The sequence below is a fragment of the Odontesthes bonariensis genome, chromosome 21, assembly GCF_027942865.1.
Source record: "Odontesthes bonariensis isolate fOdoBon6 chromosome 21, fOdoBon6.hap1, whole genome shotgun sequence".
Lineage (NCBI taxonomy): Eukaryota > Metazoa > Chordata > Actinopteri > Atheriniformes > Atherinopsidae > Odontesthes > Odontesthes bonariensis.
This window is the reverse complement of record NC_134526.1, coordinates 18,794,743-18,819,210: the sequence shown is the minus strand read 5'-3', so window position 1 is coordinate 18,819,210 and position 24,468 is coordinate 18,794,743. Positions and strand designations below refer to the sequence as shown.

Below are 24,468 nucleotides of genomic sequence, written 5' to 3'. Positions count from 1 at the left end.
TTTTGTGTGTAAAAAATAGCCAAAATGAAGGAAAATGCAGCTTATATTATGCAGCTATTTTTTCTTTTCTACTTTGATCATCCAGGACCTCCACCTACAGCTCCACAGGTGGAGATCAGGAGATCTCTTCCAGAACTGCTGAAGGGACACAGCTCTGTGCTCGAGTGTCTCATCACACAGCTCTCCTCACAGGACCTTTATGTCACACTTCAGGCTAAAGGAGTGGATATTTCTGAAAAACAGTACGTTGATCTTCCTGAAGACTCGGGCCCTCATTCAGTCAGTCGAAGCTTCTCTGTGCCTGAAAAGTACTTTACCAGCGACACGAGTTTCACCTGCAAAGTGTACCAAGGCTTCTCCAGCACGCCGTTTGAGTCTAATACCGTGAGCAATATTTTTGGTGAGAATGGTCCTCCTGTACCTTAAAAACGTCCTTTTTTTTCATATTAGATGGATTCATTGATAAATTGACTAATAATTACACTGATTGTCATTAACACGTTTTTCTCAACATTATATTTAGTTGACCCCTCAGTGGAACTTCTTTTGGCCCCAAGTGAGGAGTCAGGGCAACAGAAACTCTTGTGCACTGGATTGGGCTTCAACCCTCAAATTAAATGGTTTATTAAGTCAAAGGAATTATCTTCAACAACTAACCATACCAGCATGGATACAAATGGACATGTGGCAGTAACCAGTCAACTGCATGTTCATAGCTTAGAGTGGAAAAGAGGCAAAATCTATACTTGTGAAGTGTCCGACAGCTCCCTGAAGAAAGAATTCCGTAAGAGCATCAGTCTGTGCTCAGGTAAAATTAAAACACAACCATTTATCACATTCAATGTAATGTATGATAAACACAGTGAGATAATTCCTTCATTTATCAGAAATGTAAGTATTCTTTGCCTTTTCTTTTTGTTTAACTTCATGCTCTTTTTTTTTCAGTTACCCCAGCTTCATCTCGGATAGCTGGTGTCTACGTTCTGGGACCACCACCGGAGGAGCTTCAGAACAAGGGACGGGTGACAATCACCTGTCTTCTGGTTGCCCCTCGTCTTAGGGATTTCTCCGTCACTTGGAAAGTAGATGGCAATAAGTATTCATCCCACAATGTACGTACAGAGCAACCTGTGGGTCACCCCAATGGGACAGAGACTTTGCACAGCTTCGTTAATGTGTCAGCTGAGGATTGGCACGCATATAAAAAAGTTGCTTGTGAGGTAAAGCATCAATGTGCCAACCAGGGTTACAAGGAGGAAATCAGCAAAAGCAAAGGTATTGTTAGAAATCTAAGCATTTGTTTCCAGCCCCTCACATATCTCTAGAGTAGTTTAAAACAGAACGTTTTTGAGACATTCAGTAACACAGAAATAATATTCTCCACAATGGTTTTGAAAAAATTGAAAATGCTGATATAGGAAGTCCTATTTACTGTTTGTCTGTTTGTGTGTCTTTTCAAGTCCTGAATCCACCAACCATGAGGATAGTGCAACCAACTGCTGCGGAGCTGTCTGTGTCTGACAACCTCGTGCTTACTTGTTTAGTGTCTGGGTTTTTCCCATCCGGCATCATTGTGCATTGGGAAGAAAATGGTCAGAAATTCCAACCTTCATGTTACATTAATAGTCCTACATGGGAGTACCCAGGGAAAAGCTCTTATTCAATGAGAAGCAGACTAAATGTTTCCAAAACTGAAGACAAAAAGTCGACTTATGCTTGTGTTGCCAAACACGAATCATCCGACATGCAATTTGAAACCAGCATAACTGATGTGTTTGGTAAGATCACAATCAGTTTCAGAATTCATATTCACAACTTTTGCTCAGTAGCCTCCCCCTAAACAACTTAATGCTTCTCCGACTGTTTCCCCAGCCTCTGTGACATATAGTGAACCTTCAGCCACCTTGCTCCAGGGCTCTGATGAACTTGTGTGCCTCGTCTCTGGCTTCAGTCCTGTATCCATTAACATCACTTGGTTTCGTGATAAAACAGTGGAACTGTGGAACTGCAACACTAGCGAGCCCCACAGAGGCCCCGATGGAAAGTTCAGCATTTATAGCAGCCTTCGTTTGTCCCAAGATGACACGATTCCCGGGGTGGTTCTCACCTGCAAAGTGACACATGAACGCACCATCCTGACCCTGAATATATCTAAACCAGGTGCTGCCGATCAACATTTTTCTTGCACATTAAAGACTAAATGTCTCACTCAGGTTCACTTTGATAACGTTTATTTTTTTAAATTCCGGGCCTCTCCCAGTTTGTCAACACTAGAATCAACTAATGTATTTTTACTTCTATCACAGACACGCTGGAGCACTATAATTTCTGCGATGGCATCATGCACGACGATGTGAGCCAAGACACGGTTGTGCAAACTTGGTATATGGCCTTGATGTTCCTCATTCTTTTCTTAATCTCTTCCGTCTTTTCTGTCCTCATCACAGTTATCAAGGTAAGACTCAGCATTTGTCATTTAGCTGTTGCATTGCGTGACCGTAATTTGCGTACTTTTCAGTAATTCATTTATTCTGAAATATAATAGATCATTCAGGGTCTATAGCTGATGTTTATTCTATATTTTTATTCTATTCTATTCGCTTGTTTTTCCTTTAATTGTTTACATATCTTTTATTCTGTACGCTGTTGCAACACAATAATTTCCCAAATTGAGATGAATAAAGTACTTATCTATCTATCTATCTATCTATCTATCTATCTATCTATCTATCTATCTATCTATCTATCTATCTATCTAAAGTCAAATGCTTTTTACTCAACAATCACCAGATACTGACACACTCCCTTATCTTTTCCCTTTCAGACCAAATGATGACGTTCCTAATTTATATGGACTTTTTAGGATTTTTGATTACTTATTTTGAAGTGTAATTAAGTGATATTGGTCTTTAGGGTGTGTATTTGCTCTTCTATTCTTGAATTTTGTGTAAATTGGTTTGCGTTATATCCAAATCTTTTCATCCATCCATCCATCCATTTTCTACACCGCTGAATCCGTCGGTCGGGTCGCGGGGGGACTGGAGCCTATCCCAGCGGTCCAAATCTTTTCAGTTCAATTATTTTTCATCTATGTATTTGATGTGTCTTGCAAAAAAAAAAAAAAAAAAAAAAGAATAAAGCATATGAATAAATAAGACTAAAATCTCCTAATAAATGAATGTATCCATTAATATCAGTTTTACTCATTCTTACATTTGGAAGAATATCGAGAGAAAAGTTCCCAATTACATGTATCATGAACCACAAGCACCTTATCACGACACACGTTTACACAAAGCAATGTTTAGAAATGCATTTCAATACACTGTAACGATACCAACACACATGTGTTGCACAGATTATCCACAAGAGGGAGACAAAGCTTCACATGCAGCAGTAGTGCCACCACTGTGAAACAGGAGCCATGCAGTAGTTAAAAGATGCTGACAGATCTGAGCTGGACTTTGCAAGCTATGGCAGAGGTGTCGGACAGAGGTGGATTCACACAAAAGCACAAAGAATGTTTTTGTAACTCTTCTCCTTTCCGTACACATCCACACATAGTCACTGTACAGTTCGCCTGTGTGCACTTTCTCTTTGAGTGAGAGCTGTATGCATGTGTCTGCCTTTGTGTACCTTGTGGGTTCATTGGAATTCACATCTGGGAGGGATGACACTCAGCACATCAAGGCTTACTATTGGCTACCTCTGGAGTGATCTGGCAGAGTGTGTGCCCCGATTGGCTGGGGACCCCGTGGAAGCCGGCCCAAATCTGTGATGCTGTTGCTGGGATGGACTCACAGCATGCTGCTGCCAGTCCAAGTGCCAAGGGGCCGGCAAAGGGAAGCGGGGCACCATGCCCAGCAGGCTGCCTGAGAGTGCCCCTCTGTCTGACACCCCCATACCCTCGTGTCCTCTTATGCCAAGCACCCTCCCTTTAGGTCCTAGCTTGACCCATCTGTGTGGACATACAGATCAGGGACAAACTGCAACTAAAACATCCCGGTACCTGAAAGAAACAATAGCAGGGTGGTTGTACCGTCCGAGCGTGGAATGTTTTAACGGAAAGGGAAGCAGCACAGCGCTGAAAGGAGCATTCATGCTCTCTCAGCTCAAATAGGGAATACAGATTTATGTCATCTTTAAAACTCAGTCTCACAGTTATAAAGACAGGCAGTGAAGGCCATTCTGCTGCTTCCAATGAACAGTCAGACACTTTCATCATCGATAAATCAGTATCTTATTATTCTGTCTTTTCTGCATGATTTTCTTCATGTGCTCCTCAAAGCTTTCACTGACACTCTGTGTGGTTGCCTATAAGAGCTAAGGTAATCACCCTGACCAGAATTAAGTCTCTATTCATTTCACGTTTCACACACAAAGAGTTAAATGACAAGTTTTAAGTATTCTAAAGTTTTTTCTAGTGCACCAAATTCATAGGAATATGTACAAAAGCTATGCAGCATGTATTCTGAATTAATACTTTAGTGTCAAAAAAATAATAAATAATATAAAAAACATAATAATTAAAAAAAAAAGACAAACAGCTTGCTGAAACCCATTTCACTATTTTATTTCATTGATACATTTCATCGTGTCAGTGCCATCTAGTGGCTATAACAAGTACAACAGGAGCTAGAAAGTTGTTTTGTTCCTAAACCAAGAACACGCCCTCTACAGTAGTTGATTACCAAGAGTATAAAAAGTATACCAATGTTGTCTATGAGTCTAAATGGCCTACCATCAAGTCAATTTGATCTTTTTTTATTAACAAAAAAAAGCACTGATGCAGAACCCATCACATGACTTCAGACATCTCGGTCTGCTGCTTCCTTCTTTACAGACCTACAATTTTTCAAAAAAGCCCAAGAAGTTATGATGCTCAGGATTTATTCCTACCGTCCGTTCCCAGAGCGCACACTGAATTGGAAAAAAGGCCATTTAATTAAGTTGATCCCTTTGCATGGAATCAACTTCAAAATCACTTAATGTTTTAGACGCTGGACTCACTAAATACCATAATTTCTCATTGGCCTCACAATGAGAGCTAAGATGTTTGCTTTAATTGTTTTTTTTTTTCAAATATAGCCACTGACAGGAAGCCAAACACACACACACATTGCTGTAGTGACTGACCCCTGACCTCTTAACTGTCAAAAGTAAGGTCTTTACCGTCAGAAGGAGTGATTATAGCGGCCTGATCCACTTCCTGTCATTCATAGAAAACTTCCTGTGTTCATTTCTTCAGTGTTAATAGGCAGAAAAGTAAAAACATTAATTCAGTCAGCTCTGCTGCATCCCTCGACAAAAGGTCAACTTCACCAAAACCCTGATACATAGCTTTTTGTATCATTTATGAATATCAATATTTAAGAGGATGGTGTGAAAACCAAATAGGTGGTTTGTTGCTTAAAGGCAGAATGGTGCCATACTGGAATAACTGCAGTGACCCCCCCCCGCATTCAAAAATAACACGTCTCCAAAACTTAGTGTCTCTCTCTCTACATGTTGAAATGCCATCCAACCGGTCCTATTGTTGGACCTTATGAATGGTTTCCACTGTATCGGTTTCCCTTTGGCTTCTTAAGCAGAGACAATCATTGGCAAATTACATCAAACGAAGTCAGGTAGTCTGCTTCTGTCTATTTACTCTTAAGTGTTTTCTTTTTTGTAATATCTTTTTATTTGTATTCAAAGGACATTCAAATAATACAAACATAAATTGTCTTTCTTCATATGGTTTGCAAGTCCTTTTAAATAATTATTTTCCCACATACCCCCCCCCCCCCCCCCATAACCCCCCCCCCCCCCCCCTCTTTTTTACTCCTCCAACACCCCCCTCCCCCCCACCCATACGGGGATGATCCAAAACACAACATTGTATGAAAAAGAAGAGAGAAAAGAAGTTATGTTAATAAAAAAGAAAATACATATATATTAAAAACATAAAACTTGGGCTAATTCCTGAAACGAAAAATAAATCCCTAAATAAATAAATAAGATTAAATTAAAAAAAAAAAAAAAAAAAAAAATCTAATAATGTCTCGTAAAACCCACCCCCATGTCCCGTCATATGTATATCCATAAATGCCCAAGTGTCTGTTAGGGCCTATGCATATATAGTACACGTATAATTGTTAATGTTGGTGGGGTGGGGTGGGGGGGCTTTGCTTTCAACCTCAATATGTACATATAGTTACTAACCAGCATAAGAGAAAAAGAAAAAAGCGGAATGCCAATATCGTGTCTAGGTTTGTCCCTCTACTTGTTCAAGTTTGTCAAACCTGAAATTATAGGACGCCAAAGATCATCAAAAAGATAACCCTTGTCATATTTCTCCAAAGTCATTTTCTCTAAGGGCAAGAAAGAGGATAATTGATCCACAAACATCTTATAAAATGGGGGTACTTCATTCTTCCAGAATATAAGTATACATTTCTTTGCAAAATGAGTTATCAAAATGAATAATCTTCTTTTCGACTGATCCAACACTAAGGCCTTTGTATCATTGAGTAAATATAGACTACTGGACAGTTACATCAAACGAAGTCAGGTAGTCTGCTTCTGTCTATTTACTCTTAAGTGTTTTCAATGTTTTTTTTTCAGACTTATTCGAATGTTGTCACGCGCAGCCTTTGCAGTCAAAAATCAAATCCGATAAACATCAGCTCTGCTGAAAAATGACAATACTTAGACACAGAGTGACTTGATTTTCTTGCTCATTCACACAAGAGCTCACACTTTGAGTTGCTTGCCAATCAATACTTAAAGGCGGAGGTGGGAGTTGAGTTGACTGTTTTTATAATTAGCAAAGAGGTTACCATGCTGACAAAGGAGACTATAACCGTGTCGATAAAAAATCATCGCTCTCCTTTAGGCTCTGTACAAGGGCTACGGAAAAGCAGGTTTTCCAGGGTGTTTTATTGATTTATCAAAAATCAAAGACTGAAACATCCCTTTCACGTGTTCAAACCCTTTGCTTGGACACCTGCATCTGAGCTCCGGTCAGCGATGCTTAAGATGCTTCAGCAGCTTGACTGCAGTCCACCTGGGCAAAATGGAATCCACTGGATTTAATTAAAAAGAAACCCACCTGACTATGGTCTCACAGGTGATGGTGTGCAACAAAATTATAAATAAGCCAGGAGGTTGAGAGGACTTTCCACCGACGTGCAAATCATTGATCATGGCAAAGATCTGGGAAGGGTCCAAGGTCATCGCTGTAGCATCTTAAGCACTGAAATTAGAGTTGGAGTGATTCGTATTCCTCAATACACGTGTAAGCTGGACCTTTTATGGTCAAAAGAAGACAATGTGAATGTCAGACAGTTCTCTGTTCACTCTGTTCGTGTCAAAAAACACAAGATGCAGTTATAAATGAAAAGGTTTACCTCAAACCGACAATTGAATCATCATGCATGATGTAAACTGTCCTGGCACCTCTATTTATATGTTCTCATCACATATTCATTATAGCTATTTGTCTGGATTCATTAATTAGGCTGCACTGGATAGTTATATAAATAACACCCAGTGGATCATTTTGGGGGGGGAAACCTGGGAGTTTTGTCTTGTTCCTGGGGATTTATATGGAGGATTTTTTTCCAAAAGAAAGAGAGAAGGGGATAGCATGCGACTCTAAACAGGACACTTTAATACGAGCAGCAGCTCAGGTTCAGACAGAGCGGAGACACGATTGTCATCAGCTCTTGTCCAACAGTTCATGTGCAGTGCAGCGACTTATTTCTATGATTCCCTAAATGGCCGTTATCTAAACGGGACTTTTGCTGAGCTGAGCATCTTGATGCTAACTTTGCCCCAAAAAGAGTTTCCCTTAGATGTGGTGGCCTGCTTCCAGAAATAGTGCCACAAGCTAGCGTTCTCCACCTTACCTATGTACCAAAACACGGCTCAAAACAAGCTGCTTTTCAGAACTTTCCTTATTTTCCAGTTATAAATGTTTTGGGATTTTTCCCATGGCCTATATAACCGAGGCTTCTGTTTCCTTTTGTTCCACTGGAGTCTGGGGTAATGAATTTAACACATTATGGTATCTTTTGGTGACATTTAACTGCCATAACACCACAGATGGAATGTTTATGTTTCTGTGTAGCCTGCTGATGCTTTGTGACATATAAAAGATGAGAAAATAAATGTATATTGAGCTTCCAGGCTCTGAATCTCCAGACTGCAGTGAACCTATTTGACCCACAGCTGGGGGGGTGACTGCATGGCATACAACATGCCAGTTAAGCAAATATGCGCGACAGGTGTCACACCAGGCATTTTGCACCTATAGGGGCTCTAAATGTTTACAGTCAGCAAAGGCGCGGCTTTATCCCTACTTTATATGCTCGCGCCGAGTTCATTCAAGTTAAATAACAACAGACTCGCGCGCGCGCGGCCTACTTTTACCCAATTACGCCGCTCGCACGCGTAGAGCGAAGGGGAGAGAAAGAGACGGTCTCTCGTTGCAGCCTGCTGCTGCTGCTGTGCCAATGCGCAAACAATCTCCGCCGCGGGATAGGTCTCCCCAAACTGAAGGCAGCGCTCGAAACGATCATGCGATTGAATGACGAGCGCGTCATGCTTCTCTTCCTCCTCCTCCGCTCTGTGCGATCAGTGGCTCTGCGTTCCGCAATCCCCTGGGATACTGTACCGCCCTCGATGGCTCTGCTATCGCCGTCTCGCTCACACTGAATGGCTGCCTGGAGCAAGGGAAAACGGGGGGAGAGAGCGCTGCGTCTCCTCCTTTGAACCAACGCACTGCATCAGCTTCCCAGCGAGGGGGTGAGTCAGTGTCTTGTTTGCTGATGTGTGGGGCGTCCTGCCGGGGTCGTCTGACGATCCCCCGGCGGCGGCGGCTGATGAGGGGGCTTTAAAATGATCGGTCCGGCAGATACGGGACAATTAAACTTTGGTCGAAGCATGCGACCAATGGGATCGGTCCAGGCTGAGACATCCCAAACTTTCTTACGCCCCTCCAGCCTTAATCAAACATTTAATAAATAAACTCCCCCCCCCCCCTCCCCAGCGTGTGGCGTGTTTACACAATTTACTTCATGCGGCTCACAAAACATGCAAAAATGCTAGGGCAATCAGGTTTTTTTTTTTTTTTTTTTTTTTTTTTTTGGCTCGGCAGCTCTTCCGACCGCCGGTTGCAAAGAATTGTGCCTTGTTGTGCTCCCACCCCCCGCTCCGTGCCGCACTGGTTCCGTCTGGCTCGCCCTCAGCTGCTGCGTGTCCTGGGATGACCTGTTGATGTCGGTAGAGTGGAGAATGGCAGGGGGAGCGATTTCCCCCATCACCCAAATATTTAAATAAGCAACATTTGGGCTTGACAACCGGCGCCGCAGCACGACTACCTCGTCCGCTCAGGCAGTAAGTGTCTTGTTTATCTTTTGAGCGCGAGCTATCGCGGAAATGCTTGACATTGTGCAGCTGTGATGAGTGCGCGTGAGGTGGATGGTGCGCCGGGGCGAACCCAAAAATGCTTAACAGTAGGGCTAGCTTAGCCGTTAGCCACCTCCTATAGGCCCGCTGCGGATGGGAGAGGGCAAGAAATATGTGAGCGCTGTCAGCCTCAAGGGAAAAGAGGGGCAAATTACAACTGCTTAGTCTACTGAAAACGGCTGGACGTAGGCCCACCTGAATGCCATTTGACTTCATAGAACCACACAGTCACCCTCAGACGAGTGTAACCAGGTTTCGCTGCCACCCTGACTTTCCCATAAATCTGTGATGCCCCCTCCCCTTTCTCCTCCTCGTAGACTGGATCACAAAACGGTCATCTGAGTGGGTTAAAGGACTCCCTCTCTCTTCCCACAATATCTAACCTCCGCTGCCCCCTTAAACACGTTTGCCCACGGGCATGCATGGAGGAAAGAAGTTGATAAACCTTCGAGAATGTCTCCTGCTTTGATATGACTAATCACAAATCAGTCCTGTGGCTGTATATGTCTTGACTTGATGAGAGCAGCACAGGTATGCATTCAAGGGCACATGGAAACCAGGAAATGCCTATAGAGGGACTGAATTGTGTGCCAGCTGCACCAGTGACTCCACAGTAATCATCCACATAGCTGTGCTGCTTTCAGTCACAGAACTGGATTATCAGGAAAGCAGCCGGACAGTATAAGTTCCTGAAATATGTTGAGAGCTGTCCCATCACAACATAACATAAGCCCTTTGAATGTGGGCAAAATATTCCTAAAGCTTCCAATGAAAAGTCTAAAGTCTCGAGTACGTTGCGAGCGTGTTTGACCTACTTTCCTCTCCAGGCTGGTTGGTTCGAGATCTAAGCCACAGGGTAAGTTTCATTTGTTCGTGTTGCTGCATTCTATATATTTAATATAAAGACCTGAGATGATCCCTCTCATCTCTGCAGGCCCCACTGCCCCTCCTTAGTGTATAAATACACATGTGTACACACACACACACACACACAGAGTCACATTCTCTCTCACTGTCAGGGCAAACTGTGCAAACACACCCTGCACTCAGCCCAGTGTTTGTGTGTCTTTATGTGCACGCATGTGTGCTCACTGCGGCTCGCCAAACTGTAAACAAGCAGTATTGTCTAATGTCTGTGTGTGACTCAGTGTGCCTTTTGTGGGTTTGTTTGAGTTTGTGTGTGCGCATCTGTGTTTTAGTATGAGGGAGAGGGAGCTTGAGTGAGACAGAGACAAAGAGAGCATTTCTCTTTACCCTGGAGCTTGGCGAGGTCCCAAATGAAAGGCTTTGGATATGATGGGGTGGCTCACTCCAGCTCTCATCAGGCAGTCACACCAAAGTTGGTTGCATGCCTCTCGCGGGGTGGGCTTAAGTCGGTTTGTTCTCACAGTATTAGAGTATCTTAATGCTTATATGTGTCTCTGTGTGTGTGCGCACGTGGTAAAGTCCCTTTGGCTTGGCGTACACACTTTTGTATGGTGCAGGCCTGTTGTTCTCCAATGCGTATTCCTGAAAATGCTCCTAACTGGGTCCTCTGCTTTATCGAAGCGGTTTTGGGGAATTAAAGACATTTTGCGGACTGATCTGTCGATCCGATGCATCTCTAGCTTCAACAGAAGGCTTACAGTACATACTTATCAATGCTGGCACTGTACGTGAAACAAAGTAAGGCATACATACAAGAAAACAGTGTATTTTTTTCCAATTTCTTCCCATATCCTCACATTATCTAGCAGCTGGGTACTGAGAGCCGCACATCCACATTAGAGGGATCACTGATTCATTTTAATTTAACAGGAATAATGCAGCAAGGGGGTATGTTTGCTTCCAACTGTTGACTGAGCTGATTTGAAACATGCAATGTGGTTTTGTGTTTGGGGCTCGCACACACACTTTCACTCGTAGAGTAAAAGAACATGACCCAGTTATCTAAGGACCTGCAACTTTATAGCTCACGGAGGATACAGAATGGTTTTGTTTTTGTAAAAGGCTTTTGCTGAGCCTTCCCCCGGCCATAACAACCACTGCAAGGCTGAAGTTATGTATAAGATTAGCTGGATGCAGAGTATCCGTGGAAGTTTCAACAAAACTGCCGAACCGCCTCCAAACGCCCTCAGGACGACTATGTGGAAAAAATATATATATTCGGGCAATGTGAGTTGGGAGTGCCAAGGTACAGAATTCTTATTCAGGACTGCTTTTCTGTTAAACTAAGGCATTTCATTGTAAATACAATTGGCTTAGCAGCGATACCAAAGACCTCCATTAGATTAAGTGAATGTTTGGAATTAGTTTGCAGCAGTGAAACATCATCTGCCATTTTATCGTGTCTATTAATGTGAGAGTCTGCCATTTGTCTCCTGTTTTCCTTTAGGTCTGCTCTCTTTGAGCCTTTTGTCTTTTAACACAGCCCTGTTACATTGCACCTCCTCCTCCACACACCGCCCGCTGAAGCTCTCGTCACTGCAAAGAAACAGCACAAGATAAAAAACAGTTACTTGTCATTGATGTGAATGCGCCCCCTGAAGTTATCCCACTGCGTGTCCTCGGTCCTGCTCATAGCCGCGGATAAAGCAGCGGAACCCATGAATCAAAGCGTCGCTGCCCTGCAGTTACCATGTGACTAATGTTATAGCCAGCCTTGCAGCTCTTCGGAGGCACTGATGTCTGCAGACAGCCCTGTCCCGAATGAAAGTCCTGACCCAGTGATCTGAAAAAGTTCTCCTCAGCGCTAGTATGCACGTTGAAAAGTTTTGCGACAGGCATGCACGGGATATGATTTATTCACTTCTTCTCTGTCTTTCTCCCCCCACAGCAAAACCCTTTGGTGGTGTGCGTAGGCGCACCATGGCCCAGACCCTCCAGATGGCGATCCCAAACTTCGGAAACAACGTTTTAGAGTGTCTGAACGAGCAGCGACTGCAGGGCCTGTACTGTGATGTCTCCGTCGTGGTCAAGGGCCATGCCTTTAAGGTACGTCTACCACAGCCAGTTACGAGTCAGTTTTCACAGCGGATATTAGATGGAAGAGGTTTGGACTGGAGTGTAAACAGTTTTTTTGTTTTTTTTCATGTTACGTGAGGGACTGATGCCTCTGTGTATCAAAAGATTCTGATTCAGAAAACTTTGATAATCCTAAAGGGCAATTCATTCTGCATTTCAGCCCCTTTGTCAAAAGAAACAAACAGTGTAAATAGTAAGATTAAGGTTGTGGGGGCAGTTATAACTTTTTGTTTTTGTCACTGTGCTTGGCTACACATCATTTAACACACTTTCACTGTCATCGTTGTCATCACTGTGTACTTGAGTCCGATTCCAATTCCCACCCATGGCCCTCCATCTCCACTTTGTAGGGAAAAGGTGTCCTGCATCTTTAGGGGATCGAGATTTAGTGGTCATGTTGCCCTTTAGCCAAGGCGAAGGAATTATTTGGATGACCAGATCACCACAACTTGTTGATCCACTGAAGAAAAGGGGCACTTTATCCCCACAGAGCAGAGGGTGGGGGCCTAGGGGGAAAATATTAGCACTGGGCCTTGGTGATTTTCATGTTTGGTGTTTTTGTTGATGCAGTTTCCCCTGTCTGCTGTGGGTAAATTTGATTCATTTAGAATTTTATCTATTTTCATTTTTGAAAACTTTGCAGTGCCCTTTGTTGGATGTCATTCTTCACTCTCCCTTAAAGTTTCTGTAGTTGGCAAACACACACACACAATGTTTTATTCATATTCTAAAGGAATTAGATCTATTTGTAATTTCCCTTCCCTTGTTTGCGTGTTTCCTAATCCAGTGGACAATGATTCATTCAATTTGCACACTTTCGTGATTAACGTGTTTTTCTTTCCCGTTTAATCGTTGCTATTATTGTAATTGATTTAAACTGAAATGCTATTAGAACTTAACAACCAAAATCCAGCTTTTCATGTTCGTTCTAAACCTCTGTGCTCTGTGTCCTTGTTTCCAGGTCCAAAAGTTTTATAACCCAACAGCAATCGATCACTTTGAGAACGAGATATATATATATGTATATATATATATATATATATATATATATATATATATATTTTTTTTTTTTTTTTTTTTTCAAGAAAAACCTACAGAATTTGTTATCTGTTGTAGGAATGACGCTGCTTTTAAAACCTATTAAATCAATACTTAAATAAATCATAAGCTGAGCATTGAGCCTCAATACTCAAATGCTGAGTTAATTTGATATTGTCTGTATAATATGATATGATTTCATATCTACTTCTGTCAATTCTAAACCGTATTTTAATTTTGGCAAAGTTCCCTCGCAGCTGTTTAATTCACACTTGACATTGAATGAGTTATTTCTCAAGTTGCTGCCTGAGATTTTTTGTATTTTTTAGCAAAGAGCGTACAACAAGCAAAAGAAATGGTCCAGACTTAGCCTTTGGGCACGACGAAATCAACGTATTTTCTTTCAGCAATCCAGAATGACCTGAAAAATTCAATGTTTTAAGACAGAAAAATTCTAATTACAACTCCTCACTTGCCCTCCTTTTCCTCAGGCTCACCGAGCTGTCCTGGCTGCTAGCAGCTCGTATTTCCGGGACCTTTTCAGCAGCGGCAGCAATGGCTCTGGTGGCAGCGAGATGAGCCCGAACGTGGTGGAGCTCCCACCGGCTGTGCAGCCCCAGAGCTTCCAGCAAATTTTGACTTTCTGTTACACGGGTCGTCTAAGCATGACAGTGGGAGACCAGTTTCTGCTCATGTACACTGCTGGCTTCCTGCAGATCCAGCAGATCATGGAAAAAGGCACTGAATTCTTCCTCAAGGTACAAACGTTTTTACTCAAACTCATCATCAAACCTGTGAGGTACACAAGTTAAACCAGAGTTCAAACTGTTATTATTGACAGACTATTGGCTGTTTGTCAGGCAGGTTGATGTTAAGAGTCACTATTCTGTATATCCGTCGTTTCATTAAAGTAGCTGTGCGTGCTGAGGTAAGATCGTTCTTTTCATTTGTTTCTAGGTATCCTCCCCTAGTTGTGACTCCCAAGGCCTTCATGCAGAGGAGGCCCCACCTTCAGAGCCCCAAAGCCCTGTAACGCAGACCAGCAACAGTGCAGCCAGACCCGCCTCAAGCCTGACGCCGCTCCCGCTGGTATCACGGGTGAAGACAGAGCAGCCAGTCAGCCAGCCCGAAGCAGCCGCTCCTTATTCCGTGGTCTGCACTCCTGTAGCCAAGCGGCTGTGGGAGGGTGGCAGTAGCCGAGATGGAGGCAGTATAGGCTCGGGGGGAGGAGGAGGGGCCAGAAAGGCAGCCCGTTATTCCCAGGAGGCAGTGCGGGGCAGTGCTATCCAGAGTCCTGGAGCTCTTGGACTGGCCATGGGAATGGGAGCCACTACAACTGGCCTGGCAGGCATGGTGGCCACTGGCGGTGTCAGTGGCAGTGCAGGCACCAACGGGAGCTCATCAACAGGGCTCGGCATGTCAGAGGGCGCCAGCCCCGGCACTCTGAGTACCTACGCTAGTGACTCACCCATCAGCTACCATGATGATGAAGAGGAAGAAGAGGGGACAGATGAAAGTGCTGAAGAGCAGTATAGGCAAATCTGCAACATGTATACCATGTACAGTATGCTCAACATGGGAGCTGCAGGTAATGGACTAAGTGATGGTTCAAGGTTACCACTCAGCCATCTGTCCCCTCTCCCTAAATGTGAGACATCTTGTGTCTTTTCACTTTTGTTGTTACATTTCTGATTTGTGACATTTTTGAGACGTAAGCATGAAATGTACTGTATGCAAGTGTGACGCGAGTTTGCTGTGTTTCTGCAGCCGCTGGCGAGCGCGTCGAGGCTCTGCCAGACCACACAGAGACGCGGGGTCGGATGCGAGGCCGGGATCTAACGTGTCTACCCGCAGAACTCATCGCTCAGATAGGCAACCGCTGTCATCCCAAACTGTACGAGGAAGGAGACCCTGCTGAGAAGCTGGAGTTAGTCTCAGGTATAGATCTATATATATATATCTTATATATCTCTATATCTTTTCCTAGTTTATCTTATATATATAGTAAGTATATTGCAGTGGTTAGCACTGTCCCCTCACAGCAAAAAAGGTTCCTGGTTTAAACCCAAGCCGGTGCTCTTGGATTTTCTCTGGGTTCTTCCCAGAGTGCAGAGACACGCATGTTAGGTTGAGGTTGGTGATTCCTATGAATTCTAACGAGGTCTGAATGTCTCTTTTGACCCTGTGCTGGACCTCTCTAGGGTAGATGGATGGATGAATGATCTAAATCTTTATCTAACTTTTCCTAGTTGTGAAAGGTTTTACTCTAGTTTCCTTTGGGATGAAAAGAAAAAGATCTTAAAACTTGGCAACATGCCGAGATTGCCTAATTCCACAGCTTAAGCAAATGGCACTGATATGTATATACGTGTTTAAAGGAAGCTGTCCTCAGATGACTGGGCTTGGCATTAAGTTGCAGGAGTGTGTTGTACACGTGGCTCAGTGTGTTTATGTCAAGGACATCCTGCATTGATATCTGCGTTGGCTACGGGTTGCACCTTTCACTTTATCGTACTGCGCGTGTAGGTGTGGAAGGGGGAAGGGGAAAGGGAGAGACATGAATGAAGAAAGAAACTAAAGGAATGAAACATACAAAACGCAGGTATCGATCTGCGTTAAGATGATCAAAAGAAATGAAGTGCTCCTTATCATACCAAGCAATATCCCAAGGGATGAACACCATCCATATCAGTTTTTGTATGTGCAAGAGAAGAAAAGATGATGAAAGCGGAAAAGGAAATTCAAAGTAGCGACGGAGCAAATCTCAGAACTTTGCAATGCAACCAGAGCACAGCCACAGCTACAGCAATGTGATATGAAGCTCAGTTGCCGGATAAACAATTTCTCCGTTGCTGTAAATGACAGCCAAGCTCGTCCTGATCTTATCTTCGTGACACACAAAACTTGAACGTGGAGAAAATGCCATGAAGTGAGAGGGTAAATAGGTCTTCGTGGTTAATCAGCAGGGATGATATATGGTTCTTTTTGTTTGTGGAGTGTTTGATTTTCTTGGCACGTGCTTTCCTTGCAGGTACTTCGGTGTATATATCACGAGCCCAGCTTATGAACTGTCATGTGAGCGCGGGGACCAGACACAAGGTGCTGCTGAGGAGGCTGCTGGCTGCCTTCTTTGACAGGTTTGTTCCCTCTGTCTGCGCCTATTTCTGCAAGTGTTTCATGTAATGTGAGAAACGGCTGAGATTTAATATAGAAATTAAAGTCACTTTCATCTACTCGCCTGAGAGTAGATGAAACTATTTTTGCCTTCCTGTGTTCTGTGCAACTCATTCCCGTTTTTGATGCGTCAGGAACACTCTGGCCAACAGCTGTGGAACAGGCATCCGCTCGTCCACCAACGACCCGAGCCGCAAGCCCCTGGACAACAGAGTGCTGCACGCGGTCAAATGTGAGCGTGCACCTTTTGTCTGTCTATCAAAACACACACAACATGTAATTTGGGCATTTGCTTGCAATGTTGGGCACAGTATGAGGCATTCATCTTGTGCATAAACATGTCATGCATCCACACTGTAAAGCGCCGTTGATGTGGAGTTTCATCTGTGAACGGAACACTTTAGAACGAGTGTGTAAAAGGGAAATTATTTGCACCTTATTTTAGGTTAGACAGAGAAAGGAGGAGGTATGGAGAGGCGGATTGTTGACTGTTGGGTGAGCTAGATTGACTTCTAACAAGAGAGGGGGCAGCAAACTAAACTCCCTTCGTCTCTTGAGAATAGGAGAAAATAAAAAGGCTCGGTTGTAGCTCCCGTCTCATCGACATTGTTCCTTTGGTTTTGGCCCGTCAGTATGGCCTTAAATGTACTGGCAGCATTGCCATGAGACAGTGACTTCATCTGCATTCTAAACCACTGATAATTTCTGCACAGAAACTGACACGTGCCGTGAAGAGAGTAGTCTATTTACTTATAATTTTCCCTGACAAATGTGTTCTTTTTCTTACCCGACAGCACCAGAAAGCTCAGTATAAACGAAACCCCCCTAAAACTTAAACCTACGAACAAAACCTCACGTCCGTGCCACAAGGTATGGCATCGACGTGCTGAAGCGATTAACTCACTCATGGCCTACGATTTCAGATGGATTTTTATTTTAGAAGAGTTGCACATATACATCATGTGCATTTGTATGAATGTACCGGTAAGCCCATTCAACGCCAACCAAACGTCCTTCTCCGTCGTGCTAAAAAAAAAATCAAATATTTGATAAATGCCTGTCATTCTTATTCACAAGTTGACACGGACTCTCTGCACCTGTTGTAGCACCATGCTGTTGGTACGTGGGCACTGATGTGCTAATGCAGAGCGAAATGAACAACGTTTCATTATAACAATTATAGCATTAGGTATTAAGTCAAAGTGACCACAAGATAGCTGCAAAATGTTATAATTTGGATGCTTACTGAGTTTAAGCAGAGAACTGTTTGAACGGAATTAATCTTGATTAGCGTTGTGAAGATTACTTTCTGTAAACATGACCTCATCTCCTACACTTCAGTCTTAAAACCAACGAAGCTTTGCACTGTAAAAAAACAAAAAAAACAAGTTCATTTGCCTTCTGAGTTGGATGAGAAGTTTTCCTCTCACATCTGTCCGTTACTCCTTGGCGTTATTTAACCTGGCTGTTTATAACCCGTATCAAACATATACATAAACCCACGCACATCTTTATTCTTTATTCCAACCATCTCTGAACATTGCTGGAGTGGATTTTCTATGCAGATTCTCCCACCTACTTGCATATTGGTGATGTGTCATAACTGCAGTGGCGAAGAAAAAAATATTCGCCCGTATCATTGGTGAAGTTATCTGCTCTAAGCTCCTGATCTGAGAGTGTTTGCTTGATCATTGATGTTGGGAATTTCTTGAAGATCGTGACACCGTCTGAAGCAAGAAACAAGTGAAAAAGACAAGCACACCCTCTTCCATATTTTTCGTATCGGGACATTAAAAAGGATATATGTCACCTGGTCATTACCGGGTCTAGAAAGGAGGTAAATACAACCTCAGAGGAACAACAATACTTGACGTATTACACCGTGTCATTTATGGGACAAAAAGTCAGAATGCAGAAGCAGCGTGTTTAAAAAGTAAATATGGTCGCAATCATACTTGCATTGCAGTTGCATGACCCAGTTTCAGCCAAGCATTAGCTATCAGACAGATGGCTTCACATTTGACTTGAGAATACTTTGGTGGACAGTCTCAGTGAATGCAGGGTGTCATGGTCTTGTGGCTGCAAAACAAGCTGTGCTTGACAGTTGGTATGAGGTGTTCTTTGCTGATATGCTGCGTTAAGTTTCTGCAAACATGGTATAATTCATCATGACCAAACTTGCGACTAAACGTCCCTACTCCGGTCCCGTCTGTCCAAAGGACATTGTTCCAGGAGCCTTCTGGTGTGTTCCAATTCGACTTTGCAAGCCTGATCCCTGCTGCCGTGTTCTTCAGAGAGAGCGGGCTTTACCCCCCCCCCCCGATGCCAAACCTTCCAAACAAGCCATACTTGTTCAGTCTCCTTCGAGTTGCGTTGTCGTGAACTGTAACATTTAACATGCTCACTTGAATTTGAGATGCAGCTCTTTGTTTTTTTTTTTTTGTTTTTTGCAGTTTCTCTGAATATTACACAGGCTGACCTTCGGGTGAATTTGCTGGAATGTCCGCTCTTCGGGAATATTGGCACCTGTTTTCCACTTCTTCAAATCTTTCTAGCTGTAGAATGATGGAGTCCAAATATTTTTTAAATAAGCCTTATAACCCTTCTCAGACTGATCAGCAGCAACGATTGCTTCTCTGAGCTCACTGCCGATGTCTTCCCTCTCTGGCGTCGTGTTAAAATGTACTCGGATGCCCTTGAAACCTCTGCTTTTATAGAAGTGCTCAAACTTTCTGATGATTAATTGATCAAATGCACTCGATTCGCAGCACCTGGCCTGCTACTTACCTGCTCAGTTTCCATGGAAGCAGTAAGCGTGTTCTTGGCTTCTGTATTTTGGCTTACTATTTGTTATAAAAGTAACAATGTTGCACATGTTGTTGTTCATCTGAGATTGCATTTACCTAATACTAAAACCTGGTAAGGGCCAAATATCATTATTTTTTTCTAATATTCTGATCTGTAAAACCTTGTAATTGAAAGAGGGTTTACTGGTAGAAATGGGAAGGTACAGTAAAGTACAGCATCGCATAGATGAAGTGAAAGCAAAACCCTTTAGTCTGTTTATCTTTGTTCGTGCAGAGTTTCCAGCCACAGTCATTCCCCTGCATGAGCAACTGTGTTTTTGTTTTTTTTCTTTTCTTCCTGTGTCAGTTTATTGCCAGAACTTCGCCACCAGCTTCAAAGAGAGCGAGATGAACGCCATCGCAGCGGACATGTGCACCAACGCTCGGCGTGTGGTCCGTAAGAGCTGGATACCCAAGCTAAAGCTGCTGATGGCCGAGAGCGACGCCTACTCTGCTTTCCTTCCGGACGGCGTCAAGACGGAGGACGACACCCTGGGGGCGGATCCAAACTTCGACCCCGCCTCGCTGGAGGCCACCGGTGGCGCCGGTATAGAGTCGGGTGGCTCTTCGGGCGAATCTCTGCCCAGTGTCGGCGGGGACGGAGGACAGTTATTTTGAACACTGAGCCCAGGGAAGGTTCAAGTTGGGTGATGCACATACCAGTATTCCCAGTTGTGCTTGCCTCCTCACTCTTTGGCCCACGCTGATCTCTCACATTTTGACTGTCTGTACTACACTGCTAGGGGCAACAGCTGTTACCCCGATATAACCAGGACGTGAAATCTTACAAGTTTTGCTTTATGACTGTAAAGAGGAGTTAGTGGAGGAGCGGGAGCACGTAAGAGGGACTGGCCTCTGCCTCCCCTTGTCTTTTTAAGGTGTGTAAGCGCATCCACTGTTGCATCATAAATACATTCCCTGAGGTGCAGGTGGTAGGGGGGGGGGGGGCTACCAGTGCAGCCAGAGGAGATGACAGGAATAACGAATGTACATGTCGCTGGCATTTTTCTCTATGCAAGCCTGACAACTTGTGTTCCAGCCACGGGAAAGGAGCTAAATTTGAAAATAGACACATTATTAAAACAAATTAACACTACTTGTTCTTTCTCCCCTTACATCTTCCTCTCATCGCCCTGCAACTATTCTTCAACCCACCTCACCTCTCCTGAGACCAGAGAATCTCACTTGAGTGTTTCACTGTGCCGTGTCTTATACAACTGTTCTCATCTTCCTCTGTTTTCTAAAGTTTTCGCAAGTTTTCTTCTTTTTTTTTTTTTTTTTGTTTTTAGTCTGTGAACTGAAAAGAGAAAGAATTTAAAGCTTTTTACCAAGATGAATGTAAAGATCGAAGGGCAACAGGTAAATTAAAGGTGGTCATATTTTTAGATGACAAACTATATTTATACAAGTGCCCATGCCTGGAACGGCGTGAGCCGAGAGATTGAGAGGGATTGTTTTAAAATCTCGATGTTCAGCTATTAATGAAATAGCTCCTGTTAAATAAGGAGAAGTGCTATTTTTGCAGGGGGTATAACAAAGCAGTCTTATCCTATGAGCTTCTGTCATTTATTTTTATCTTCATTTTAAAGCGAAAGCGATGGAATGAGCAGTTGAACTGCTAAAAAATTTGACGCATTTCATCTCCTGCTCACTAGCTTAAAAGGAACAAGAAGCCCGTTTCGGCGGGCTTGACTGTGTCTGTGATGATGTTAAATCTCTTGTTGGGTTCGTGAACCTGCAACCGTTTGCTTCCTTTGATAAAACATTGGCTCACAATTTTGGAAACGACTTGTAGAAATTTCAAGGTTATGTTGATCTGACAACTCAGCTAGCTTCTGTCTTTGTACAGACACTACTGAAAAGTCATTGATGATTATTGGATATCAGAATGTGCCTTTTAACTCAGTAAGCTGAAGCTAACCGGTGCGGTGATGCCACGGGGAGTCGATGTTGCTTGAAGTAAACCGATTTTAAGGTACTATTGGTGTGCGTGCCACATAGTTCTTTGGTAGAGAAGGCAACTCTGTACCGTGCAGATGTGTCTTTCAGTACGTAGTAGATTCATCTATGTTTTGCACCTCTTCAATCGTGGAATTCATGAAGGCTTTATTTTGGAGTTTGAAATTATTTTGCACCTTCCATGAACAGTAGAGTGGTGGTTTCTGCACCTTAATGAGAAGAACCAGTGGTTCATGCACCTTTTTTGAGAAATGTTGTGTAGCAATCAAACCCATTTTAGGTGAAATTTGTCACTTCTTCCCCTCATGCCTGTTTGTGTTTTCTTATTTAGAGGTGGCACAAACTCCTACTGTAAATAACCAAGAAGACTGTTGAGTTAAATCCCAAGTGTTCTTCCTCTCAGTCGCTTGATGTGTCTGATATATATTAAAAAAAAAAAAAAAAAAAGTTAACAACTGTTCTTTTTCTTTTTTTTTTTTCTTGTGAAAGTCTGTGTTTGACTGAAAGATTCTGAATGCTTTTTGACCTGTTGGACGCAGGTCAGTACAGGGGGACTCATTATTCCTGTCGCAGGTGGATGAAAATGGAAGTGGTCAGGGTTTGACTCGGAATGTGTTTTCAACCTCAAAGGGAGCAACGTCCTCCCACCTGTTTAAAAGGCATTTGTAAAAAGGTTCTACTTCTCTGAAGATGAGCGCAGGAGGGAATCGATGCTTCCTTTTCAATGCAGTTCAGTTTTGTTGCCGTTTCAAATTGACAGAGATGCGCGAACAGAACAAAAAAATGCAGTATCTTAAGAGTATTCAGTAAGGGTAATAACAAGAAAACCTCAGTTTTGCATTTGACTGCAGATGCCACATGGGCACCCCTCCCCCGTGTACCAGTGTCTTTGAAGACTGTTCTGTGCTTCCTGTCCTTCATGCAGCTGGTGTCATGTTTCACTTCCACAAGTTTAGTCATGCGTTTCAGAGAAAGGCAAAGCAGTGGTTTAGTTTGCTCAGCCTTAATTATGATATGCGTCGTTAATTTGTTTATGGACTTTCAAGAGGTCTTTTTTGTGTGTGTGTGTGTGTGTTGCGTCATATTTTTTTAAGTCTAAAAGAGTTTCATAAAGAACGCATGTATTTTTTTGCAGTGAGAAACATTGAGATTACAGAGTGATTTCACAGAAACATTTGCAACACAGTGACCCAACTGTATGACTTGTACTCTATTCTGAGTCCTATTATCACCAGTGAGTCATCATTGACTCTAAAGAGACCATGTTAGTCACAACACAGCGGCCCAACCCATATACAGAAATCTCCACACTGCACACAATGTCAGTGTATCCTCTTGCACATCCCAAGCTTATACTACTAATGAAATGGTTTAGGAACGCTGCCGCCATCAGTTTAATAGGTCTGGTGAGAATACATACAGTTTTGGTGCATGTCTACTCTAGAAAGCCCCTCACTCACGAGCTACTCACACAGTGCATCTTCATTAGGTGTGTAAGTGTTGTTCTGTCTTACTGTCATGCTCTTTTTTTTTTTTTCTTCAGCACATTTAAAGCAAGTTGTAATTTAAAAAACAATTTTTTTTTTTACCTTTCAGCAGACATGTTTACACTTCACAAAACATGTAGACCTACACACTTGAATGGATAAGGTGTGGCATGGCATGAGGAATCTTTTGTCACTAATCAGTACATATATAAATATGATTATATACATGTATAGATAAACTGTATATTATATACATATATATATGTTATATATATATATATAAATATAGATGCACACATAGAGATCAGATTGTTTGTTGTGCACTCGCAGCATGAGGTATATATTTACCCAGAAACAGCGCTTCTTCACAAGCTGTCCCGTAACTGGTCTGCCCATGTCTTTGCCCCTGCTCTTTGCCCTCTGTAACCCTGTAGCACCAGTGGACCTCCTGTACCGCTCATCCTCCTTCTCTCTGTGTTCCAAGTGCCAATAACTTTGTGAAAGCCCTGTAACTGTGACCCGACATTATCAAAGGTAATTGCACATTAACGACTGTAAAATAAAGAAATGCAAATCGTAGAGAAAATGTCAACATGGATTGAATAATGAATATCTTAATAAAAGATTTGTAACAATTTCTCTCAGACTCCTCTTTGGCCGTGGGATTTCTTTTCATCCGCTCATTGAGTGCTCCGTTGTTTGTTGTCCTCTTGGCATATGATCACATCGAAATGTCTTTAGAAATATAAATGAACTCGGTGTGATATGTAGGGCCTAAAATGTGAATTTGCTTCACGGTTTGATGTAATTGATCACTTTTCAGAAGCCTAAAGTTCAATAAAACGCGCGAATACGTTCTCATGGCTCTTCGCGCACATTTCAGTACCGACACCTGGAGGCTATTTTTCATGCGCTACACAGCTGTTGTGGTCTTCATTTGACTGTAGTTTTGCTTTCACACTTGTCGTACAGCACTTTGCATGCTTGGAATAGAGATCTGCATCACAAGGTTGCAGATAACTGGCGTGTTTCATATTCTGAAGCGGATAAGAATTTTCTTTCACTGTTGCATAAAAACAGTAAAATAACTTAAGGGTGGGTTGAATTGTGTTTATCTTAAACTTAATTACAGTCGTGAAAAAGAAAGCACACCCTCTTTTAATTCTAAGGATTTCCTATCAGGACAGTAAAATTAAGTTGAACAACATTCTGGTCAATTTCAAATTTTAAAATTGGGTAAATGCAACCTGAACAACAACGTGTGAATTTTTACACTGTGCCATTACTTATTCAACAAAAATTCTGCATTCAGGTTAGCCTGGCTGACGCGTCCACAATCTCGATGAGATGGTGGTCTGGGAACTAGGTGTGCATTTTCTCGTATTTGAGGCGTGGTTTACGAATGCCTGGAGCCGTTTATTGCGCGCTACGAATGTCTATCAAATGACGTCAGATTCTTCCCATGCTGCTTTGCGCGCGATTCATAGCCAATTGTATCACTTATACCA

The 24,468-nt window shown here is 42.8% G+C and overlaps 1 protein-coding gene and 1 pseudogene across 4 annotated transcripts; both read left to right on the top strand.

The window, feature by feature from the left end:
• LOC142371932 (uncharacterized) overlaps positions 1 to 3,191 on the top strand; it is a 126,565-nt pseudogene extending 123,374 nt beyond the window's left edge.
• A 5,391-nt stretch (positions 3,192 to 8,582) lies between these two features.
• Positions 8,583 to 23,597, top strand: nacc1a (nucleus accumbens associated 1, BEN and BTB (POZ) domain containing a). Of its 4 annotated transcripts, none has more exons than XM_075453530.1 (8): positions 8,583 to 8,790; positions 12,269 to 12,426; positions 13,986 to 14,252; positions 14,452 to 15,142; positions 15,262 to 15,432; positions 16,526 to 16,631; positions 16,803 to 16,900; positions 19,822 to 23,597. In XM_075453530.1, the coding sequence occupies exons 2-8, from the start codon at positions 12,301 to 12,303 to the stop codon at positions 20,130 to 20,132; spliced, it is 1,770 nt and encodes a 589-aa protein (XP_075309645.1). In that variant the 5' UTR covers positions 8,583 to 8,790; positions 12,269 to 12,300; the 3' UTR covers positions 20,133 to 23,597. The 4 variants fall into 4 exon arrangements, with proteins under 4 accessions (XP_075309645.1, XP_075309646.1, XP_075309643.1 ...); XM_075453531.1 differs by having other exon boundaries at positions 8,584 to 8,790; positions 14,452 to 15,082; XM_075453528.1 differs by lacking the exon at positions 8,583 to 8,790 and adding an exon at positions 9,143 to 9,381.
• Positions 23,598 to 24,468: the final 871 nt, after the last annotated feature.

Coding starts and splice junctions, on each gene's coding strand:
- nacc1a (XM_075453530.1), top strand. CDS start 12,301: ATGGCCCAGACCCTCCAGATGGCGATCCCAAACTTCGGAAACAACGTT. Junction 15,143..15,261: donor TCTGTCCCCTCTCCCTAAAT/GTGAGACATCTT, acceptor GTGTTTCTGCAG/CCGCTGGCGAGCGCGTCGAG. Junction 16,901..19,821: donor AGTGCTGCACGCGGTCAAAT/GTGAGCGTGCAC, acceptor TTCCTGTGTCAG/TTTATTGCCAGAACTTCGCC.